General features: G+C 44.4%; 1 protein-coding gene across 1 annotated transcript in view; it reads right to left on the bottom strand.

The window, feature by feature from the left end:
• rfc4 (replication factor C (activator 1) 4) overlaps window positions 1-15783 on the bottom strand; it is a 21204-nt gene extending 5421 nt beyond the window's left edge. Inside the window, exons 1-7 of the mRNA XM_078410370.1 lie at window positions 15657-15783; window positions 12799-12924; window positions 11214-11292; window positions 10085-10164; window positions 2326-2445; window positions 878-1021; window positions 299-419 (exon numbers count right to left, since the gene is read on the bottom strand). Coding sequence (XP_078266496.1) covers window positions 299-419; window positions 878-1021; window positions 2326-2445; window positions 10085-10164; window positions 11214-11292; window positions 12799-12917 — 663 coding nt within the window. The 5' untranslated portion in view covers window positions 12918-12924; window positions 15657-15783. The remainder of the gene's footprint in view (window positions 1-298; window positions 420-877; window positions 1022-2325; window positions 2446-10084; window positions 10165-11213; window positions 11293-12798; window positions 12925-15656) is intronic.

Genomic DNA, 15783 nt, shown 5'->3' on the forward strand with positions numbered 1-15783 from the left:
CCCACTGAGTCCATGTCGACCAGCGACCCCCTGTATCTTCATACACTGACTATCCTATTCAGATGCAGTATTATTGTTCTGAAACTTAATGCTTAGGTTTTATTCAACAGTAAAATAATTACATGCACAACTTCATCTTGAAAAGGAAGTAATGCATCTTGAAATTGCTACTTGCCGTAGTAATGTTTGTATTACAAGAGATTAGTCACATGCCTAAACAAAGTTACAACCACATTGACTTCCAAATCACGATTTGAGTTTGAAATCTATGGTACAAGTCCAGATTGCACAAACTTACTTCATTATTACATTGCACATTCTCCTTCTCACAGATGTCCCGCAACCTTTCTTCCTGTATGCGGTCTGTCAAAGGTTTAAACCGGAATTTGGAGCAGCGAGACGTCAATGGCTCAATTATCCTAAAACACAAGAAACATCTTGAATAAATCCTGATCCAAGCTGTAAGATAATAAGTGGACACAGGTAAGGGGGTGGGGGGTTCTGATAACTAGCTGGTTGGAAGAAAGGCCAGAGATTAAAGCTGAAGGTACGAGACAGAGGGATTGAAATTGTGATGCCAAAGGAAGGAATGTAGAAGGATCGGGGGGGGGGGGGGGGGGGGGGGAATAGCTGCGTCCAGATGGGCCCTGGGGGCAGGGGTGCAAGAAAGGGGACGTGGGGGAAGGAAGGGGGGTTTACTCGAGTTGAAGCTTTCAATGATCATATCGTCGTGTTGTACATTCCCCAAGTGGAAGATGATGTGCTGTTCCCCCAGTTTGCGTGTGGCCTCACTCAGTTTAAATAGGTACAGTAAATAGCATGTTCCTCTGCTGCCATCCCTTCAGCGAGACATTTTAAATGGTAATGGCTCTCCTACCTGCTGATATAATTGCAGATGAGACAAAAGCGTGTGGTTTTTGACTCCCTCTCCATTGTGCGGCGAAGGGCAGCCTGTGCAGCATTTGTCATGGAGTCGGCTTCATCCAGGATGATGATCTTAAATGGAGGAGCGGGTTTCCCACTGGAAGAAATAGCATAAACGGTGGACAAAAGAGAGTCAGATTCAAAAGAGGGATCATTTTCAGCAGGACACAAAGATGTAAAATTATGAGAATACAGGTCTACCACTCTTTCCTGCACTCTTGGTTCCAGAGCATTGCCTTATTATCCATTTTGCTGGACCAACAGATGTCAGGCCTCGGAAGTCGCATTCCAGCCAGGGAAGGGCCGGAGTTCCACAGCAGGGCGGGGGTTTCAAGTGCGCTCGTAATTTTGTCCGGATTAAAGGAGGTGCCGGAAAATGAATGGTGGACCTGTAAATGATTTTTCTCAGAGTTTTAGAGACACAGCATGGAAACAGGCCCTTTGGTCCGCTGAGTCCGTGCCCACTTTCGATCAGCTGCACACTAGTTCCACGTTATCCCACTTCTTTACCTAACTCGGCTTTGGGTAGAATGCAGAACCACAAATAGTTTAGATCAGGTTCGTACACTTGGAACAGCAAAAAATTCAAGAACTTTTAAAGGTCCAAAAATCTCATTTTCAAGGACCAAAATCCAGCAAACATTGATGTTTTTTCCAGTTTTTCCCCGTATAGGTAGGAAAACACTGTTTTCAAAACTGTTAATTTGGTGTATATATGGTTAATTAGTAAAAACCACAATGATTTTATAGGTTATTTTGCTTTATGCGGCGAGTTCCCTTCAACTCTCCCCGACTCTTTAACTTGTCCCAGAGCGAGGAGGGAAAATAGGCGACAAAGACAAACAAGTCTAACAATGTTTCCCGACTTTTAATAAAAAATATGCATTATAAACAATGAAAAAACACCGCTTACTCTGCATGAATTAATACTTTTACCATAAAAAGTTAATTTTCAAGGACTTAAGGACCTATGATAAATCCAAGGACTTTCAAGGCCTTGAAAAACAGCGTTTCAAATTCGAGGACTTTCAAGGACCATACGAGCCCTGTTAGATGCATTTAAGGGAAACCAGATAAACAAGCGAGACAAAAGCATAGTTTATATATAGCTTTAGAGAAGGGTGGTTGGAGGCTTGCATTAGAGCATGAACATCATGGGCCTGTTACGGTGCCACAAGTTCAATGTGGTCATTTATTGAAAAACAAAATAATAGAAACATAGAAAAATAGGTGCAGGAGTAAGCCATTCGGCCCTTCAATATGATCATCTAAAATCAGTGCCCCGTTCCTGCTTTTCCCCATATCCCTCGATTCCTTTAGCCCTTAGACCTAAATCTAACTCTTGAATAAAGCTACCCTTTACAATAAGTCTTTAGTCCTTACTGAAAACCTGGTACTTACTCTGAACGAGATCCTGCTACTGCCAACTGTGCAAAGTTTTTCACCTTTTCCCGCACAACTTGGATTCCACGTTCATCAGAAGCATTAAGCTCGAGAACTCTCTTGCGGTACAGCTCAGGTCTGCAAACAGGATGTGATTAGAATTAATGTTATGGGCTCCAGTGCTGTACCAACTGTGCTGTGCTGTTACAAAAAGGATATCAGAGCATCTCAACAGTATAATCAATCTCCAATGCAAACATTCTTTGATCAAAACATTTTAAAATATCAAACAGCTTAAAAATACAATTCAAAATCAGGGAATAAATTTGGAGAAACATCACGAAGATTTGTGATCATTTGATATTTTCATCTGTATATTCTGTATATTATATTCTGTATATCTGTATATTCAGGTTATTTTCTTATACTAGAAAAAAAGATTAGCAAGAAGGTTATATTTTAAGAAAAATTCTTTAAACATAACAAGGAACACTCTCTCAAGGTCAAATAGCCATTCTGACCCAACTTCCCCGATAAGAACAATTTTATCCTGTATTTAACAAAAACACCTTTAAAAAAAAGGAGAATTAGCTATTAATTTAAAAATCCTACTTTTATTATATTGCTGGTGAACATGTGATCTTGTTGTGACGTTATTGCAGTTAGCTTAGAAACATAGAAAATACGTGCAGTGACTTGGATAGCAAGCACCGCCATTCAATATGATCATGGCTGATCATCCAAAATCAGTACCCCATTCCTGCTTTCTCCCCATATCCCTTGATTCAGTTAGCCCTAAGAGCTATATCCAACTCTTTCTTGAAAACATCCAGTGAATTGGCCTCCACTGCCTTCTGTGGCAGAAAATTCCACAGATTTACAACTCTCTGTGTGAAAATGTTTTTCCTCGTCTCAGTCCTAAATGGCAAACCCCTTATTCTTAAACTGTGACACAAAATTGCTGGAGTAACTCAGCTGGACAGGCAGCATCTCTGGAGAGAAGGAATGGATGATGTTTCGGGTCGAGACTCTTCTTCAGACGTGTAACTGTAACCCCTGGTTCTGGACTCCCCCAACATCGGGAACATTTTTCCTGCTTCTAGCCTGTCCAATCCCTTAAGAATTTTATGTTTCTATCCATCTAAATGCCAGTGAATATAAACCCAGTCGATCCATTCTTTCATCATATGTCAGTCCCGCCATCCCGGGAATTAACCTGGTGAACCTACACTGCACTCAATAGCAAGAATGTTCTTCCTCACATTAGGAGACCAAAACTGCACGCAATACTCCAGGTGTGGTCTCACCAGGGCCCTGTACAACTGCAGTAGGACCTCCTTGCTCCTATACTCAAATCTTCTCGCTACGAAGGGCAACATGCCATTAGCTTTCTTCATTGCCTGTTGTACTTGCATGCTTACTTTCAGTGACTGATGTATAATGACACCCAGGTCTTGTTGCACCTCCCCTTTTCCTAATCTGACACCATTCAGATAATAATCTGCCTTCCTGTTATACACATTTATCCACATTATACTGCATCTACCATACATCTGCCCACTCACCCAACCTATCCAAGTCACTCTGCAGCCTCATAGTATCCTCCTCGCAGCTCACACTGCCACCCAGCTTTGTGACATCCGCAAACTTGGAGATGTTACATTTAATTCCCTCGTCTAAATTATTCATATATATAGTAAATAACTGGGGTCCCAGCACTGAGCCTTGCGGCACCCCACTAGTCACAGCCTGACATTCTGAAAAGGACCTGTTATTTCCTACTCTTTGCTTCCTGGTTGCCAACCAATTCTCTACCCATGTCAATACCCTACCCCCCATAGCATGTGGTCTAATTTTGCACACTAATCTCTTGTGTGGGACCCTGTCAAACGCCAGATACACCACATCCACTGGCTTTCCCTTATCCATTCAACTTCAAAAAATTCCAGAAGATTAGTCAAGCATGATTTCCCCTTCATAAATCCATGCTGACTTTGACTGATCCTGTCACTGCTTTCCAAATTTAATTTTTAATTTAGAGATACAGCGTGGAAACAGGCCTTTAGGCTCACTTTGGAGTGTGAGAGGAAACCAAAGATCTCGGAGAAAACCCACACGGGCATGGGGACAAAGTACAAACAGCTCCCGTAGTCGGGATCATAGAAACATAGAAAATAGGTGCAGAAGTAGGCCATTCGGCCCTTCGAGCCTGCACCGCCATTCAATATGATCATGGCTGATCATCCAGCTCAGTAGCCTGTACCTGCCTTCTCTCCATACCCCCTGATCCCTTTAGCAAAAAGGGCCACATCTAACTCCCTCTTAAATATAGCCAATGAACTGGCCTCAACTACCTTCTGTGGCAGAGAATTCCACAGACTCACCACTCTCTGTGTGAAGAAATGTTTTCTCATCTCGGTCCTAAAAGACTTCCCCCTTATCCTTAAGCTGTGACCCCTGGTTCTGGACTCCCCCAACATCGGGAACAATCTTCCCGCATCTAGCCTCTCCAACCCCTTAAGAATTTTATATGTTTCTATAAGATCCCCCCTCAGTCTTCTAAATTCCAGCGAGTACAAGCCCAGTCTATCCAGTCTTTCCTCATATGTAAGTCCCGCCATCCCAGGGATCAATCTGGCGAACCTTCTCTGTACTCCCTCTAAGGCAAGAACGTTTTTCCTCAGGTTAGGAGACCAAAACTGCACACAATACTCCAGGTGCGGTCTCACCAAGGTCCTGTAGAACTGCAGCAGAACCTCCCTGCTCCTAAACTGAAATCCTCTTGCTATAAATGCCAACATACCATTCACTTTCTTCACTGCCTGCTGCACCTGCATGCTTGCTTTCAATGACTGGTGCACCATGACACCCAGTCACGTTGCATCTCCCCTTCTCCCAATCGGTCACCATTCAGGTAATACTCTGCCGCCAAAGTGGATAACCTCACATTTATCCACATTATATTGCATCTGCCATGCATTTGCCCACTCGCCTAATCTATCCAAGTCACTCTGCAGCCTCCTAGCATCCTCCTCGCAGCTAACACTGCCAGCTTCGTGTCATCCGCAAACTTAGAGATGTTGCATTCAATTCCCTCGTCCAAATCATTAATATACACTGTAAATAACTGGGGTCCCAGCACTGAGCCTTGCGGTACCCCACTAGTCACTGCCTGCCATTCCGAAAAGGACCCCTTTATTCCTACTCTTTGCTTCCTGACCGCCAACCAATTTTCTATCCACCTCAAAACTGAACCCTCAATACCGTGTGCTTTAAGTTTGTACACCAATCTCCTATGTGGGACCTTGTCGAAGGCCTTCTGAAAGTCCAGATATAACACATCGACTGGTTCTCCCTTATCCACTCTACTAGTTACATCCTCAAAATTCTATAAGATTCGTCAGACATGATTTGCCTTTGGTAAATCCATGCTGACTTTGTCCGATTTCACCACTTTCCAAATGTGATGCTATCACATCTTTAATAACTGACTCTAGCATTTTCCCCACTACCGATGTTAGGCTAACTGGTCTATAATTCCCCGTTTTCTCTCTCCCTCCCTTTTTAAAAAGTGGGGTTACATTAGCTACCCTCCAGTCCTCAGGAACTACTCCAGAATCTAAAGAGTTTTGAAAAATTATCACTAATGCATCCACTATTTCTGAGGCTACTTCCTTAAGCACTCTGGGATGCAGCCTATCTGGCCCTGGGGATTTATCTGCCTTTAATCCATTTAATTTACCTAACACCACTTCCCGACTAACCTGGATTTCCCTCAGTTCCTCCATCTCATTAGACCACCGGTCCCCCGCTATTTCCGGCAGACGGTTTATGTCTTCCTTAGTGAAGACAGAACCAAAGTATTTGTTCAATTGGTCTGCCATCTCCTTGTTCCCTATGATCAATTCACCTGTTTCCGACTGCAAGGGACCTACATTTGCCTTAACTAATCTTTTTCTCTTGACATATCTATAAAAGCTTTTGCAGTCTGTTTTTATGTTCCTTGCCAGTTTTCCCTCATAATCTATTTTCCCTTTCCTAATTAAGCCCTTTGTCCTCCTCTGCTGGACTCTGAATTTCTCCCAGTCCTCTGGTATGCTACCTTTTCTGGCTAATCTGTATGCTTCATCTTTTGTTTTAATACAATCCTTGATTTCCCTTGTTAGCCACGGATGCACTACCTTTCCTGGTTTGTTCTTTTGCCAAACTGGGATGAACACTTGTTGTAGTTCATCCATGCGACCTTTAAATGCCTTCCATTGCATGTCCACCGTCAACCCTTTCAGCATCTATCTTGGACAATTCACGCCTCATACCCTCAAAGTTACCTTTCTTTAAGTTCAGAACACTTGTTTCTGTATCGACTTTGTCACTCTCCATCCTAATGAAGAACTCTACCATATTATGATCACTCTTGCCCAAGGGGCCTCGCACAAGACTGCTAACTAACCCTTCCTCATTACTCAATACCCAGTCTAGAATGGCCTGTTCTCTCGTTGGTTCCTCGACATGTTGGTTTAGAAAACCATCTCTCAAACATTCCAAGAAATCCTCTTCCTCAGCACCCCTGCCAGTTTGGTTCACCCAATCTATATGTAGATTGAAGTCACCCATTATAACTGCTGCACCTTTAGTGCATGCATTTCTAATTTCCTGCTTGATGCCATCCCCAACTTCACTACTGCTGTTAGGTGGCCTGTACACAACTCCCACTAGCGTTTTCTGCCCCTTAGTGTTTCGTAGCTCTACCCATATCGATTCCACTTCCTCCAAGCTAATGTCCTTCCTTTCCACTGCTTTAATCTCCTCTCTAACCAGTAACGCTACCCCACCTCCTTTTCCTTTCTGTCTATCCCACCTGAATATAGAATATCCCTGGATGTTGAGCTCCCAGCCTTGGTCACCCTGGAGCCATGTCTCCGTAATCCCAACTATATCATAATCATTAATAACTATCTCCACATTTAATTCATCCACCTTATTACGTATACTCCTTGCATTGAGACACAAAGCCTTCAGGCTTGTTTTTACAACTCTCTTACCCCTTATACAATTATGTTGAAAAGTGGCCCTTTTTGATTTTTGCCCTGGATTTGTCTGCCTACCACTTTTACTTTTCACCTTGCTACCTGTTGCTTCTACCCTCATTTTACACCCCTCTGTCTCTCTGCTCCTGCTCCCATCCCCCTTATTAGTTTAAATCCTCCCCGACAGCACTAGCAAACACTCCCCCTAGGACATTGGTTCCATTCCAGCTCAGATGCAGACCGTCCTGTTTGTACTGGTCCCACCTCTCCCAGAACTGGTTCCAATGTCCTAGAAAATTTGAATCCCTCCCCCTCGCACCATTTTTCAAGCCACGAACCCGGGTCTCCTGCGCCGCAAGGAAGCAACTCTAGCGCTGCGCCACCATGGCTACCCATGAATGCTCTGCTATTACATTTTTAATAATCGACTCAAGCATTTCTCTACTACCGATGTCAGGCTAAGTTTATTTGTTTATTGGCACGTGTACTAAGGTATAGTGAAAAGCTTTTGTTGCGTGCTAACTAGTCAGTGGAAAGATTATACAGGCTTGCAATTGAGCCATCCACAGTGTACAGATACATGATAAAGAGAATAACGTTTAGTGCAAGATAAAGTCCAGTAAAGGTCCGAATGTCTCCAATGAGGTAGATAGCAGTTTAAGACCGCTCCCTAGTTGTTGAAAGGATGGTTCTAAATCTAAAATGCATGTTACTCATGGTACAAGGTATTCTATATGTATAGGGATTCCATTAAACTAGCTGGAATCCAAATAGAATCTGTAGAGAGAGAAACAAATTGTTTCATGTTCATGTCATTTCATCAAAACTGAGAAAAGTTAGATATAAAACACATTTTTAGATGCAGAACGAGGCATAGCTGCCTCAATTTTTTGCTCTGTAATTTCAGGTACTTGTTGCAAATTTCCCGTTTACAATTCCTCAGACCAAATCTTTGTCATCTTTATCATCCTATTTCATCCTTTTTTATCATTTAATCGTCTCTGCCTATACAAACTCTTTTTCTCCTTTCCTCCATCCCTCTGTCGCTGAATCTCAAAACGTGTTCTTATCTCTAACTTTTTCCAGTTATGATGAAATGCCCTCAACTCAAAATATTAATTGCTCGTCTCTGCATGGCCGCTGATTTTTTTAGTTTTGGCAATACAGTGTGGAAACAGGCCCTTCAGTGCACCCCTTCAGTCCCCGACACTAGTTCCATGTTATCCTACTTTTGCATCCTATACACGAGGGCCAATTCGCAGAAGCACGTCTTTGGAATGTGGAAGGAAACCAGAGCACCCAGAGAAAACCCACACAGACACAGGGAGAACATACAAACTCCGCAGAGACGGCACCCATGGTCAGGATCAAACAAGGATATCTGACACTGTGAGGCAGCTGTTCTACGGCTGTGCCACTGCCCCGCTGAGTAGTTCCAGCATTTTACGTTTTGATCTCAACAATGCACAAAAGATACAGAAGGTTGAAAGTGCACACCACCAGACTCGTGGAAGTACTGTTCAGAAACCTGAAGCTGTTCCCAAGCTAGGGTATTGTCTTATTTACCTTCCCCCCACTGCGGGCATTGGACTTTGTCTGATATGCTAAGAACTATATTCTACACGCTGTATCTTCAAGTCAAGTTTCAAGTCAAGTCAAGTTTATTTGTCACATAAGTAGTATAAGGAAATAACTGCAGATGCTGATACAAATCGAAGGCATTTATTCACAAAATGCTGGAGTAACTCAGCAGGTCAGGCAGCATCTCGGGAGAGAAGGAATGGGTGACGTTTCGGGTCGAGAAGAAGGGTCTCGACCCGAAACATCACCCATTCCTTCTCTCCAGAGATGCTGCTTGACCTGCTGAGTTACTCCAGCATTTTGTGAATAAATACCTTATTTGTCCCATACACATACAAGATGTCCAGTGAAATGAAAGGTCACCCACAGTCCAGCAATAAGCAATAAAAATAAACAATTCCACACACAATCACAACCAACACAAAAAAAAAAAAAAAACATCCATCACAGTGAGTCTCCTCCAGTCACCTCCTCACTGTGATGGAAGGCCAGAATGTCTTTTCTCTTCCCCTGCCGTCTTCTCCCGCGGTCAGGCTGACGAAGTTGCCACGTTCCAGGCCGCGCCGGACTGTGAAAGGTCCGCGGTGGGCCGACCCAAGCCCCGTGATTCGGGGCGGGCGAAGACCCTGCCGCTGCCGGAGCTCCCGATGTCGGCCCCCACCCAGGGCAGGACCTGCGAGCTTCCGATGTCCATGCAGCCCGCGGCCGAAGTCTCCAGAGTCTCTGAAGGCGAGTCGCAGCGCCACCACAGCCTCCGAAAGCAGCCAGCTCCGCTGGTGGTGAGTACAGTCCGCGGGCTCTACAAACCAGAGCCCCAGGTGGTCCCAGCTGGTGGCCGCCAGCTCCAGGAGTTTGGCCGATGGTAGGCCGCAGCGGGAACGGAGACACGACACTGAAACAAAGGTTGCGTCTCCGTTCGGAAGAGACAATATTACAGTGTCCCCCCCCCCACATAGTACGCAACCACAAAAAACTACATCACATCTAAACACTACAATAAAAAACCCAACATAAAACACAAAGACGGACTGCAGGTGAGCCCTTTGTTCTTTCTATAGTACTCAAGTTTGAGTTTTATGTATGGTATAACTGACCTGTCTGGATAGAATGCAAAAACAAAGCATTTCACTGTACCTTGGTATACGTGACAATAATAACCCTAAACTTACCCAAAGAGTTCTCTTGCTGCAGCCAATATTGTAGAGGTTTTCCCTGTCCCAGGGGGTCCGTAAAAAAGCAGGTTGGGAAGCTGCAAAATAATTTACAATTTTTTTTTTTTAATGACTGGGCACCATTGCATTAGATTGTCCTTTTATGTAGGTTAATATCTGTATTCAGTCCATGCCTGTGCCAAATATGATGCCAAGTTGAATTAACTTCCTCTGCCTGCATGTGATCCATATCCTACCATTCCCTGTATATCCACGTGTCTATCTTAAAAACGTCTTAAGCATCGTGATTGTATTTGCATCGCCACCATGGCAGCGCATTATCTGGGTCAACTATTGCATTTACTTCCACCACCACCTTTGGCAGCCACCGATCTCTGTGGAAAAAGCATGCTCTGCACATCCCCTACAGATCCTTGCAATTTTTTACTTAAGTTACTTAAATGTATTTAAGTACTTCTGTATTTTGTTTCTTTTAAATTTTGTTGGCGCATTTCACTATATCTTTAAATATTTAATATTTTATTTAGCCCCCTCAAAACATTCAAACTGTTTGATAGCTTAGATAGCGGGTAGAGATCCATCCTTGAAGGATTATCAATGGAAAGACTTGCTCAAATCCTGTCACATAATGCTAATTATGACTCAAAAACCATGGAACACAGTTTCATTGACCAATCTAGTGACTGGATTTAGTGTTCACCTCTGCTTCGGAGAAATCAGACACAGGTAGAGTGGTAGCTTTGTGTAACACCTTCAATCAGTTGATGAGTGACCCCGAGCTTTCTGCAGCCTGTCATTTTAACCATCTACCCCACGCCCACTCTGACCAGTCCAGGACTTCCTGCACTGTTACCACACTAGCTTGCGGAGCAGCACCCCATCTTGCAACGTCCTTGCAACCGTACAAGCTCAATGGAAGCTAAAGATCCACACAGGGCAAATGCAGATCCAGTGCTTTACAAAAAACAAAAGGCCATTTTTAGCATTCTATCTTGAAACATTCTTATATTTGAGGAGATAACACAGAAGTGATACTGGTATATCGCCTGATATATTCTGCCAACTGGAAGATGCTGAAATAAAAATGAATAGTACTTCGGTAGCGTTAACCATAAATGCCACTTACATCAGCTCCTTCAAGGGCCTTCTTTAGTACAGACACAACTTCTTCTTGAAACGCAATTTCAGCCACATACTTTGGTCGACTGCATGCCAAAGATAAGACTTACTTTAGTGAGAAATTGTAGTCTGAACATATATACACACCCTCCACCCCACCTGACAAAAAACATCAGATGCTAAAAATCCCAAACAAAAACAAAATGCTAGAAACACTTGTGTCGGAAGGAACTGCAGATGCTTGTTTACACCGCAGAAAGGCACAAAATGCTGGAGTAACTCAGCGGGACCGGCAGCATCTCTGGAGAAGAAATGGGTGACATTTCGGGTCGAGACCCTTCTTCAAACTGGTATCTATCTTTGTTGAAAACACTTAGCAGATCAGTCACCTGTCCCATTGCCTCTTCCCCTCAATCATCCAGGGACCCAAACATTCTTTCACTTTGAAGCAGCACTTGCATTTTTTCCCCAATCTAGTGACTGGATTTAGTGTTCACCTTTGCATCTGAGAAATCAGACACACAGGTGGTAGCTTTGTGCAACACCTTCATTCAATCGATGAGTGACCCCGAGCTTCCTGCAGCCTGTCATTTTAGGGCGTGCAGCGTAGGTTTACTAGGTTAATTCCCGGAATGGCGGGACTGTCATATGTTGAAAGACTGGAGCGACTAGGCTTGTAAACACTGGAATATAGAAGGATGAGAGGGGTATAAGATTATTAAAGGGTTGGACACGTTAGAGGCAGGAAACATGTTCCCAATGTTGGGGGAGTCCAGAACAAGGGGCCACAGTTTAAGAATAAGGGGTAGGCCATTTAGAACTGAGATGAGGAAAAACTTTTTCAGTCAAAGAGTTGTGAATCTGTGGAATTCTCTGCCTCAGAAGGCAGTGGAGGCCAATTCTCTGAATGCATTCAAGAGAGATCTAGATAGAGCTCTTAAGGATAGCGGAGTCAGGGGGTATGGGGAGAAGGCAGGAACGGGGTACTGATTGAGAATGATCAGCCATGATCCCATTGAATGGCGGTGCTGGCTCGAAGGGCCGAATGGCCTCCTCCTGCACCTATCTATTGTCTATTAACCATCTACCCCACTCCCACTCTGACCGGTCCAGGACTTCCTGCACTGTTGCTACACAAGCTTGCAGATCTGCACCTCATCTAACGCCCTTGCAACTCACAAGCTCAATCCTGACTTCTACAACTTCCGACAGCTCCTTCCTTTGTCAGTAACAGAACTGGGAGAGTTTCAGAATAAAAGGACATTCTAAAGGATCTGTCAATCTCCACCTTAAATATATCCATTGGCTTGGCCTCCACAACCTTCTGTGGCAATTAATTCCACAGATTCACCACCCCCTGACTAAAGAAATTCCTCCGCGCCACTATGCTGCCTATCCATGTCCTCCAAAGATGCTGCCTGACCTGCTGACTTATTCCAGAACTGTGTGTTCTACGCCAGATTTTAGCATTTGCAGTTCCTTGTGTGTCATCATAAAGTCGTTACGTTTATTACGATATACAATTATGAGGGAAAGGACACTCATTGCTATGTGCACACCACATAAAACAGCATTTGGAGTCAGTTTCTTACTATTTCTCCACCCAGGGAACTAGTTTTTGCTTCTTGTTCTCGCCACTGGTTCCTGCTGCGGTTTTTTCTCTTGTTGGTTTCGTGCCGATAGCACCAGCTCCTTTTAGAAAGGCTTGCATCTTTCACCTTGAAACAAAAATGATTAAATGTCTCTTTTTAAAAAGTAATTCAAAGGCATAAAAGCAACAACATTGAAAATGGAGGCTGCCAAATTCATACATGACAAAACTGATCTCAATTTTATTTGCTGCATTAAATATTAAGATTTCAGTAAAGATTAATGAACCTTCAGCACTCTTCAAACAAAAGCACTGAAGTTTATCAATTACAAAAAAACAAACTAGTGAATGAATTCAGCGGGTCAGGCAGTGTCTGTGGAGGGAAATAAACAGTCGATGTTTTGGGTCAAGACGCATTCTCCAGGTTTTGTTTGAAGGATTCCGATCTAAAATGTCATCTATCCATGTCCTCCAGAGTTGACTCCTGACTTGCTGAGTTACTCCAGTACTTTGTGCTTTGTTCCCCCCCCCCCCCCAGTAACTGTACCATCTAGAACATTTACCAATACACGCCCAATAAACTAGTGTCTCCCACTCCAACCTTCCCATTCATTAACCCCAAGCTGGAAAAAACACTAACCCGTTACCTCAAACTGGAGCCTCCCACCCCCAATTTTTGCACATACTGCCGTTTGACCCGAGTAACTGCACCAGCCAGTATATCCACTAACCCATTATGAGAGGCAAAGATAAACAGTCAGAATGTTTTTCCCAGGGTGAAAAAAAAATCAATCACGTGGCTTTAAGGTGAGAGGGGCAAAGTGTGTGGGGAAAGTTATTTTTACACAGAGGGTGGTGAGTGCCTGGTTGCCATTGCCAGGAGTGGTGATTGAAGCAGATATGTTAGTGGCATCTAAGAGAGTTTTCGATAGGCATATGGATATGGAGGGAAATGTTATGTGTAGGTAGATAAGTGATCGTCTTGGCATCATGTTTTGCAGACACAGTGAGCTGAAGGGCCTGTTCTTGTGCTATGAATCCTTTCCCCATAAACTACACCGTTTCCCATTCCCAACCTTACATAGAAACATAGGAAAACATAGAAAATAGGTGCAGGAGTAGGCCATTCGGCCCTTCGAGCCTGTACCGCCATTCAATATGATCATGGCTGATCATCCAACTCAGTATCCCGTACCTGCCTTCTCTCCATACCCCCTGATCCCTTTAGCCACAAGGGCCACATCTAACTCCCTCTTAAATATAGCCAATGAACTGGCCTCAACTACCTTCTGTGGCAGAGAATTCCACAGATTCACCACTCTGTGTGAAAAAAAACATTCTCATCTCAGTCCTAAAAGACTTCCCCTTTATCCATAAATTGTGACCCCTTGTTCTGGACTTCCCCAACATCGGGAACAATCTTCCTGCATCTAGCCTGTCCAACCCCTTAAGAATTTTGTAAGTTTCTATAAGATCCCCCCTCAATCTTCTAAATTCCAGCGAGTACAAGTCGAGTCTATCCAGTCTTTCTTCATATGAAAGTCCTGCCATCCCAGGAATCAATCTGGTGAACCTTCTCTGTACTCCCTCTATGGCAAGAATGTCTTTCCTCAGATTAGGAGACCAAAACTGTACGCAATGCTCCAGGTGTGGTCTCACCAATGCCCTGTACAACTGCAGCAGAACCTCCCTGCTCCTATACTCAAATCCCCTCGCTATGAATGCCAACATACCATTCGCTTTCTTCACTGCCTGTTGCACCTGCATGCCTCCTTTCAATGACTGGTGTACCACAACACCCAGGTCTCGTTGCATCTCCCCTTCTCCTGATCGGCCAACATTCAGGTAATAGTCTGCTTTCCTGTTCTTGCCACCAAAGTGGATAACCTCACATTTATCCACATTATACTGCATCTGCCATGCATTTGCCCACTCACCTAACCTATCCAAGTCACGTTGCAGCCTCCTAGCATCCTCCTCACAGCTAACATTGCCCCCCAGCTTCGTGTCATCCGCAAACTTGGAGATGCTGCATTCAATTCCCTCGTCCAAATTATTAATATATATTGTAAATAGCAGGGGTCCCAGCACTGAGCCTTGCGGTACCCCACTAGTCACTGCCTGCCATTCTGAAAAGGACCAGTTTATTCCTACTCTTTGCGTTAATCTCTTCCCACGCATTAATCTCTGACCTGAGTAACCGTACTGTACCAGACATAGCATACACCAAGACGTAGACTGCAGATGCTGGTTTCCAACAAAAAAAGAACACAAAAGTGCTATAGTAACTCAGTTGGTCAGGCAGCATCTGTGGAGAACATGGATAGGCGACATTTCAGGTTGGGACCCTTCTTCGTACACTAGTCCTTGTCCCATAAGCTAGTGTCCCTACTCCCAACCCTATGATACACTGGCCCCCGACTGCAGTAACTGCACTGTGCTAGATGAAGCGTACACTCACCCCTGACTAGATAATATACACGACTCTATGGCTACACTGTCTCCCACTCCCAACCCTCACACCCACTGTCTGGGCTCTAACCCAGTAACTGCACTGTGCTAGATGAAGCGTACTCACCCCTGACTCTATAAACCACATCGTCTCCCACTCCTGGCATCCACTGGGTTCTAACCCAGTATCACTGCCCCAACTCCCGCATGCATTAAGGCTAAGCCGACCCCAGTACCTGCATCGTATCGGCCAAAGCATTTCCTGACCCCATGAACATCTCAGCGCCGTGCTCCTCCTCTCCCTCCCGCATCTGCGGACCCCAGAAACTAAACACAGCGCCTCCCCCAGAAACTAAACACAGCGCCTCCCCCAGAAACTAAACACAGCGCCTCCCCCAGTAACTTCACCTCCGTCCCTTCCACCAGCCGGACCGACCCGTCTGCAGCAGCTCCCGCCAACAGCCTCAAGCCGCAGCCAGCACTTCCGTTTCCGTGCGGTGTTCCCCGGCAGAGGTGTCCGGGCAGACGCAGGGTG

Source organism: Rhinoraja longicauda, chromosome 13 (assembly GCF_053455715.1).
Source record: "Rhinoraja longicauda isolate Sanriku21f chromosome 13, sRhiLon1.1, whole genome shotgun sequence".
NCBI lineage: Eukaryota > Metazoa > Chordata > Chondrichthyes > Rajiformes > Arhynchobatidae > Rhinoraja > Rhinoraja longicauda.